The following is a 9,676-nucleotide window of genomic DNA, read 5'->3' as shown; positions in this document are numbered from 1 at the left end:
CATAAGGTTAAGCATAAAGGATGGACATAAAGTGAATAAAAAACAACAACAACAAAAAAAAACATCTGTATGTGGTTTCAGTTTACTTCCCTAAAACTCATGTCTTGTACATATTTCTCCTACATAAATACACTTACACACCGAGGCTATAAGAAATGACCAGTGGAGGGGGACGGCACAGGCACGTTAGCCAATTGTGTAAGATGCAGAGACATTTACTCTGATAGCTTTATTTGCTCAGCCATAAAAATCATACAGTAGAGAACAATTCTGCACAAAATTGTGTTTTGGGTTTATGGGACAAGGTTTTGGTAGCAAGGGGAATACAGAGGTGGTCTCTGAAGGGCAGAGGAGTCCAGGAAGGCTGGGCGCTCTTCAAGAGGGAAATCTTAATGGCGCTGGAGCAGTCTGTCCCCACGTGCCCAAAGACGAGCTGGCGTGGAAGAAGACCGGCCTGGCTGAACGGAGAATTGTGGCTTGAGCTTAGGAGAAAAAAGAGGGTTTATAATCTTTGGAAAAGAGGGCGGGCCACTGAGGAGGACTATAAGGAGGTAATGAGGCTGTGCAGGGACAAAATTAGAAAGGCCAAAGCTCATCTGGAGCTCAATCTGGCTACTGCCATTAAAGATAACAAAAAATCTTTTTACAAATACATCAACGCAAAAACGGAGGACTAAGGAGAATCTCCATCCTTTACTGGAGGCGGGAGGAAACCTTGTTACAAAAGATGAGGATAAGGCAGAGGTGCTTTATGCCTTCTTTGCCTCAGTCTTTAACGGCAATACCAGTTGTTCTCTGGATACCCAGTACCCCGAGCTGGTGGAAGGGGATGGGGAGCAGGATGTGGCCCTCACTATCCATGAAGAACTGGTTGGTGACCTGCTACGGCACTTGGATGTGCACAAGTCGATGGGGCTGGATGGGATCCACCCAAGGGTACTGAGAGAACTGGCAGAGGAGCTGGCCAAGCCACTGTCCATCATTTATCAGCAGTCCTGGCTATTGGGGGAGGTCCCAGTTGACTGGCGGCTAGCAAACGTGACGCCCATCTACAAGAAGGGCCGGAGGGCAGACCCGGGAAACTACAGGCCTGTCAGTTTGACCTCAGTGCCAGGGAAGCTCATGGAGCAGATCCTCCTGAGAGTCATCACACAGCACTTGCAGGGCAAGCAGGCGATCAGGCCCAGTCAGCACGGCTTTATGAAAGGCAGATCCTGCTTGAAGAACCTGATCTCCTTCTATGACAAAGTGATGCACTGGGTGGACGAGGGAAAGGCTGTGGATGTGGTCTACCTTGACTTCAGCAAGGCTTTTGACACCGTCTCCCACAGCATTCTCCTCAAGAAACTGGTTGCTCTTGGCTTGGACTGGCGCACGCTTCGTTGGGTTAGAAACTGGCTGGATAGCTGGGCCCAAAGAGTCGTGGTGAATGGAGCCAAGTCCAGTTGGAGGCCAGTCACTAGTGGCATCCCCCAGGGCTCGGTGCTGGGGCCGGTCCTCTTTAATATCTTCATTGATGATCTGGACGAGGGCATTGAGTGCACCCTCAGTAAGTTTGCAGATGACACCAAGCTATGCGCGCGTGTTAGTCTGCTCGAGGGTAGGAAAGCTCTGCAGGAGGATCTGCATAGGCTGCACCGATGGGCTGAGGTCAACTGCATGAAGTTCAACAAGGCCAAGTGCTGGGTCCTCCACCTGGGGTGCAATAACCCCAAGCAGCATTACAGGCTGGGAGATGAGTGGCTGGGAAGCTGCCAGGCAGAGAAGGACCTGGGAGTGATGGTGGATAGTCAGCTGAATATGAGCCAGCAGTGAGCTCAGGTGGCCAAGAAGGCCAACGGCATCCTGGCTTGTATCAGGAACAGTGTGACCAGCAGGGCTAGGGAGGTGATCGTCCCCCTGTACTCAGCTCTGCTGAGGCCGCACCTTGAGTACTGTGTTCAGTTTTGGGCCCCTCGCTACAAGAAGGACATGGAGGTGCTCAAGAGAGTCCAGAGAAGGGCGACGAAGCTGGTGAGGGGCCTGGAGAACAAGTCCTACGAGGAGCGGCTGAGGGAGCTGGGATTGTTCAGCCTGGAGAAGAGAAGGTTCTGGGGAGACCTTATCGCTCTCTACAGGTACCTTAAAAGAGGCTGTAGTGAGGTGGGGGTTGGTCTGTTCTCCCACATGCCTGGTGACAGGATGAGTGCGAATGGGCTTAAGTTGCGCCAGGGGAGTTTTAGGCTGGATGTTAGGAAGAACTTCTTTACCGAAAGGGTTGTTAGACATTGGAACAGGCTGCCCAGGGAAGTGGTGGAGTCACCATCCCTGGAGGTCTTTAAAAGACGTTTAGATGTAGAGCTTAGGGATATGGTTTAGTGGGGACTGTTAGTGTTAGGTCAGAAGTTGGACTCGATGATCTTGAGGCCTCTTCCAACATAGAAATTCTGAGAAATTCTGTGATTCTGTGAGCAAAGCCCAGCAGCTGCCCCATGTCAGATCAGCGTTGGCTCCAAAAGGACTTGCTGCTGGTCAGAGCTGAGCCAGGGGGTGATGCTGGTTGTGTCTCTGGGAGAGGAGACTGAAGAAAGCAGGGAGAGGCGGAAATAAAAAACTGCTGGACAACAGCAGCTGGGAATGAGGGGTGAGCACCATCCCTGCAGTCCCCAAGGTGAGTGCAGCAGGAGGGCAGGAGGTGCTCCAGGCAGGCGGCAGCAGTTCCCCTGCGGGCTGTGCAGGGAGAGGCCCCCGGTGGAGCAGGCTGTCCCCCTGCAGCCCATGGGTCCCACATGGAGCAGATCTCCACGCTGCAGCCCCCCCATGGGTGGAGGAGCCCCCGGTGGAGCAGGTGGATGTGGCCTGGAGGAGGCCGCAGCCCATGGACAGCCCCCGCAGGAGCAGGCCCCGGGCCAGAGCTGCAGCCCGTGGAGAGGAGCCCACGCAGGAGCAGGGGTCTGGGGGGAGCTGCCGCCCACCCGTGGGGGACTTGTGCTGGAGCAGTTTGCTCGTGGGGGATGGATGGACCCCGTGGTACGGAGCCGTGTGGGAGCAGTGCTTGAAGAGCTGCTGCCTGTGGGCAGCCCCCGCAGGCTCGGTTCGGGAAGGACGGCATCCATGGGAGGGACCCCACAGGGAGCAGGGGCAGAGAGGGACCGAGAAGGAGCGGCGGAGACCAAGCATTAGGGTGGAAGTCCTAACCGCAGCCCCCATTCCCCTGCACTGCTAGGGAGGAGGCAGTAGAAGAGGGTAGATACAGTGGAAGGTGTTTGTAGTTTGCTTTTAGTTTCTCACTGTCCTAGTCTGCTAATGAGAGGCAATAATTTCTATTAATTTTCCTATGCTGAGTCTGTTTTGCCAATGATGGCAACTGTTGAGTGATCTCCCTGTCCTTATCTGAACACTTGAGCCCTTTGCATTGTATTTTCTCCCCGTTCCTTTGAGGATGGGCAGTGAGAGTGGTTGTGGTGGAGCTTGGCTGCCCACCTGGGCAAAACTACCCCAAATTGCAACTATGAAAGCATGAGTTAGCATAAAACATAGATATGTTGTTTGTCTGAGATGGAATACAAACATTAAACATAGACTCTAAATTTTAATATGCCAAGAAAAAGTCTGGATTGCTGAGAAGAGGATGGTTCTAGGAGAGCAGTCATCAGAATGGGGGTATCAGAATATACTGTACTGGAGAGGGTTGAAACTATCTACACAACAGTATTTAGGATTGACATTTACAGCACAAATCCACCTCTTTAATCATTAACCATAGTTCCCTTCCCCTGTGCACAGCAGTTATTTAGTTGTGCACTGGGTCTGAGAAACATCTCTCCTAACTCGCACGCTACCTGTTCAGATTCTTTTGCTGCTCACCCTCAAAAAAATGTCAGCGTGCAGAGCCATAGATAATCCCTTTATCCATACTTCTTTTTGCTAAAAATTATAAATACACCCTATTCTTGTAGGCTTGTCTCATCAGTAGCCTAGTCTCCATGTGAACAGTTTCTACATCCACTACGACCATTACACATAACGTACAGTGTGGGCTTCTTTGGGGAAGCCAACGAAATCACAGTTCAGTGGTTGTCACGCTGGTGAAAAGCAAGGAAGGAAATCTAGCAGGATGCATTGTCACAATCTGGGCATGTTACATACCACCTTCTGTGAAGTTATGAAAGAGAAATGTTTGCTTGGCTCTTCTGTTTGGTAGCCTGTGCAGAAAACAGGTATGATTGTTCCAGAAGCAATTACCAAAAGCAGGAACTAACAAAACTGCAATTTTCAGTGCTGTGGTTTAAGCCAAAAGCTCCAGTAGCAAAGTACAGCTATTCAGATACAAGTTGCCTTTCAGTAAAAAACAGTATTAGAGAGTTCTAGGAGTGTCCTTTATAAAAGAAGGTTCTTTGTTAATTGCAATCTGTAATTAAAATGCAGACTGAAGGAAGTGCTCTGTGTCCTGCTCTTTTGGCCTAGCAGCCTCCTCACGTAGTGGTGGGACATTACTCTTGCCTTACTGACAGAAACAAAGCCAAAACTCTAAAGTGTGTGTGTTATGCACCACGAGGCGCTGATTTACTATTATCCCAGTAAAAAACAACAACCACTTACGGTCTTGTAAAGCAGCATTTAAAATGCTGCTTATTAGAAGCAATGCTATAGAGAGTGGGAACCGCGCTGACAATCTTGCATCCCCTGAGATGTGGGACCCGACCCCCGAGCTGTGCGGTACCTGGCAGGCTCCCCGCTTGCAGTCACCCAGCCAAGCTCATCCCGTGGATGAGGGAAAGGAGCTGTACCTGTGCGTGCACAGGCCGGGCCCTCCTTGGGCTGTCTGATAACCTGCATCACCGAATCCTCGGGAGATTTTGTGAGATTTGTGCCCGTACCGCTGAAGGAAAAGCCATGCTTAGGTTTGCCCAGTCAAACGTGGAGGAGTACACTCCGGTTCCTACGCTACAAGAAGCCCTAACAAAAAGGATAACAAGCAGGGGGAGGATGGAGGGCGGCGTGCAGGCTCAGCCTGTCTGCTGCGCCATTTACCAAATGGCTCAGAATTTCTCCAACCTACCATTTAAGCAAATAACATGAAAGGTCAAGTGCTTCACTCTCCCATGCTGGCAATATTTGTATCTCACACTATGGAAAGCCACTCAGTGGCTGAAGACCCCCATGTAGTTTTTCTCAGGAGTCAGCTGTGGCGTGTGTTTTAATTTCTGTACTCTCAAAGTATTCATGACAGCCTATAGAACACAGAAAATCCTGTGAAGCCTTACTTGAAGAAATGCTCCTTTGTTGGCTTCTGCTGGTTGACTTTCAAATACCATTCATAATCAACCTCTGGTTATACAAGTATTTCCTTTTCTTTCATTATTATTACTTTTTAAACGTTGTCACAGGCAGTTCCAGGATTTATTCCAAGGACTGACCTATTGTAATTTTAGGTTGTTTATTCAAATCATATGAGGTCTTTAGGAATTAACCATGCTGATGACCTTTGAAGAAAAAGAGTGTTTTCAGAAATGGTAATAAGTGAGGGCTTTCGTTTGTTTGGTTGTTTTTTTGAAAATCTCATTTATGGAAAACACCCCGCAACGTTTGAAGATATTCAGAAATGAAATGGTATTTCTGTCATGTACAAAGCATCTTGAAATAATGAATTTTTGGGAGGTTCAAACATGGTGACAGTTCACATGGTAAAAAACTGGGATGCAACACTAGGTAAGAAATCAGTTTCATTTAGTGTCGTTTGCAACCTGAAGATACTGCTGTTTAAACAACAAAGCTAACAGCTCTGGTTCACACCTGCAGAAATACAGGTACTCGTACTCCAAGCTTTGTGGCAACAGAGAAGTCCAGTTACCTTCCGAGCATCCATGCATGCAGTACCAGCAAGCCAACTCCTGAATTAGTATGAGCAAACTCTCAGCCTTGTCTGAGGTATTTTTGTTTTGTATTTTATTGTTGCAAATCTTACAGACATTAGCGCTCTGTTAAATAAAGGAATGTAGCACAGTAAATACATCACAACAAAACAGCTGGCCAGAGCTCCTCCCACCACCACCACCCCACCCCCCAAATTCAAAGCCCATTCCTCCTCCGCGCCCCCCACCCCCCAAATCAGACCACAGCAGCTTCGTTACAGAGGTCAGAGACCTGTGGCAAAAAACATCAGAGGAATTACATTCAGTAGATGTGCAGTATCAACATTCCAGGCTCACATGTATTTATATATATATATTTATATTTTTATATAGAGATCATTAAATGTTTACAAAGAACAATATTGTTACAAATACAATACTATACTTCTCCCAACGCTTTACAATAATTTCTATTCACCCTCTTTACAGAACAATAATATAACTTCATAGTCTAGGTACTGCGCTAAATATGTACAAGAGATCTCAACCACGTTGCTGTCTTCAGAAATTTATTTTATTTAAAAACAAACAAACAAACAAAAAAAAAACAACACAAGGAAAGCAAGCAAACCTGGTAACCCCAACTGAACCTCACATTTGAACAACTCAAAACAAATGTGAAACTTTCCAGTAAAAAACAAACAAACAAAAAAATACACACAGAATGGATGTTTCATCCTTAATGTAAACACTGAAGAATCAGACTGCACAAAGCAGTGAGAAAGAGAAAAAAATCAGGTCCATCACTGAAGGAGGAATGTAAACCAGCTGTTTGTTCCACCATTTTTGTTAAAATTTAACACGGCATCTAACAAAGTGCTGCGACAGTCCAGAGAACTGTAAGATCCCCTCTCTGAGCACATTTTTTGGAAGTCTTTCACTCTAGGAATTGAAAAGGGATTGCTTAGAAGACAGTTACCAGCAGCATGCACCATGCCATGGGCCTCCCAGCTCAAAAGCCTTACACACACATCCCAGCTGGAACTACAGACTCTTTACAGACCCTGATCCTGCTAACATTCACTTGCTTTATGTTAAGTGGCTATGTACCATGAAAGCATTCGATTGCCCAAAATTTGGCAGAATCTTGGCTGGAAGAATTAAAAACAAAGCCACAGTTGTTTCCTTCAGTACCCTTGCGTGTTCAGGTCTTCCTCATTTCCCAGTGAAGCCAGTTAAAGACCCTACCATGTGAGTTTTGTAGAGCCACAGAAACATGTGAAGCTGGGAGTGTGAACATGGCAGGAACCAGGAGCATGGTAACTGTGTCTACAGGAGTTCACCGAGTTTCCTCAGGCAACTTATGGAAAGGCTGCACTGTATATAATCTAAATTGTACATGGTTATATATCATATTTACATATATTACTATATATATGGAAAGTTCTGAACAAAAAGTTCAAATGATCATCATGAACTAGATGTCTACAGTTAAACAATATACTCACGAGTCATTCACTATCTACTTGCATCAGCCTGGCAGCAGAGGTAAGTCACTAACTGGAATACCAACACCACGCTCTCGTGCAGCCTGCTATTCCAGAGACTGGGATTAAGTGATACAGCAACAAGAACTGCAGTAAAATCAAGTCATCGTACATTAACCTCAACACTAAAAATATTCACTTACTACAATAGTTTATGCACCACTTCATTACCTCCCTTAAATATTTACTACCCACTGAAACACAAAAGGTTACTTGTTCCCTCGCTCTGATCAGACCACAGACGCCCACTATTTCTGAAAGCCAAACGCAGACCTCTGCTCAGAGTACTCGATGGCTCAGCAGTGTGTGCACCAGGTGTGCCCATGCACACGCACATGAGCACACACAGACACATCCAATCCATGAATCCCTGGGATTTCCAGGTGTTGTTACTGGGCTGCAAACCACGCCTGTTTTGCACGGTCCGCCACGCAGCAGTAGCAAAATGAGTGACTGTGACCAAGGACGCGTTCTCAAAACAGAAGGGACACGTCCTCGTGTGTGTGTGTGTGTGACCTGTTCTTGTCTTCATCTCACTGGGTCTTCCTATCGCACTCAGACAGAGCAGAAACTGTTTCCTTAAAAGAAAATCAGCACTATCAGCCTGGACTAAATGCATGGCTCAATTTCAATGTAAACACTGGTATACAGTCCTGCCAAAAGTAACTACAAGGAATGGAGAATTTCCCTCTCACTACAAAGAAAAAACGTTTTTTAAATTAAAAACAAACAGAAAAAAAACAACGAAGAAAACAACCACCAACCCATTTTTCCCCTTCCCCTGTTGTCACTAGCATGCAAGTTACAGGCCAATCAAATCCTATATTTCCTACGTCTTTTTCATACGAGTGCATATAGTACACACATATATCCGTTAAGTGCCATACAAATGGAAAAAAAATATAACAACTTAACTTATATAACAAAATAAATACGTTTATTCCCACCTTATCCCTCCCATCGTTATCTATGTCATGAACTAAAGAGGATAAAATTAGACAAGGTCTTTGGACAAAAATATATGTTAGAACTGGCTCAGAGAACAAAATTACTTAGAATAGTATGCAGATCTCTTATATTCAAACTTCATAAATAGCAAGCACAATTTTAAAAACATCTATATACACTGGCACACATTGCTGTGTGCATCAAATGCAGAATTAAGAGCCTAGAAAACGTGTAGCTATTCAGCAAATCCCCATATTGTTTCTCTTGTTCTCCCCTCCCTCTCTCCCCTTTCCTTTAACTTCTAAAACAGGCAAGGGACTATAGAAGACAAGTTGCATTTAAAAACCAAGTAGAACAAAAGGGTTCAAAAACCGGGGGTAGAGAGGGAGAGGCAGTTGCCTCCCCAGTTACTTGGTGTAATTAATGCAATTCTAATGTGCTTCAGCAACTTGCAGAGTACCTTTCAGAGTCCTAAGATCATGATAAACTGGTAACAGAAGGTAACTAAAAGGTATTTGGACAGTCCACTTTACCACAGCAGCATTTACTCATTCTTCATAAGCAGGTATTCTTCCTGAGGGCAAAAATATCTTTTTGGTATTCTACCTTTCCTACAGACATAAACCTTTAAACCAGAGCTCAGTGCCTGTGGGAAAATAGGGGAAGAAAAGGAAAGCCATGTGCAGGATGTCCAAGCGAACACTTCGCACCCTTCACTTCTCTCTGGTAAAAGACATCTTTCATTTAGCAACATTTAATTTATTCAGTTTACCAAATAATAGTCACAAAAATAAAACTGGTTATTAGAACGAATCGGAGTCGATCCTTTTTGTGAATCCTGCTGTGAACAATGCTGCTGCTGTTTTCCTGTTTTGCATGTGGAACTGCATTTAGTTTCACTTGTAAAGAGATGCAACCGAAATAGTCCCATATATTTTGCCCCTTCCCAAAATACAGGACAATGTTACGGAGGAGGGGAGAAAGGGAGGGAAAAGAGATATAAAGTCTCTTTTTTTGTGAGACAAAGAAAGAAATGTCTCTGCGGACACAGAAATGCAGCACTAGAGAGACAAGCACTAATGAGGAAAAACATCCTCCATGCACATTGTGACAGTGAGGTGTCGGCTTTAGATGTAAACTGGTTGCTCTTGTGCAGTCAACAGTCTGTACATGGCAGCTGGCATAGTCTTCATATGAATCTAGAGAAAATAAAAGAAATTAATCAATATTCCTAGCATGTACCACACTTTGGGAAGGAACTAGCTAAAAGGATACAGGAAAGAAACAAAAAGGAAAGCCTGAGAGTTTTCATACTCTTATTATAGTATCGCAGGTGGTTACTTTATG

The 9,676-nt window shown here is 45.5% G+C and overlaps 1 protein-coding gene across 3 annotated transcripts in view; it reads right to left on the bottom strand.

The window, feature by feature from the left end:
- Positions 1–5,906: 5,906 nt before the first annotated feature.
- APBA1 (amyloid beta precursor protein binding family A member 1) overlaps positions 5,907–9,676 on the bottom strand; it is an 88,327-nt gene continuing 84,557 nt past the window's right edge. For all 3 annotated transcript variants that reach the window (XM_032205359.1, XM_032205358.1, XM_032205360.1), the window contains one exon: positions 5,907–9,528. In XM_032205359.1, the coding sequence (XP_032061250.1) occupies positions 9,457–9,528 (72 nt within the window). In that variant the 3' untranslated portion in view covers positions 5,907–9,456. The remainder of the gene's footprint in view (positions 9,529–9,676) is intronic.

Source organism: Aythya fuligula, chromosome Z (genome assembly GCF_009819795.1).
Source record: "Aythya fuligula isolate bAytFul2 chromosome Z, bAytFul2.pri, whole genome shotgun sequence".
NCBI lineage: Eukaryota > Metazoa > Chordata > Aves > Anseriformes > Anatidae > Aythya > Aythya fuligula.
This window is presented reverse-complemented; position numbering and strand designations above follow the sequence as displayed.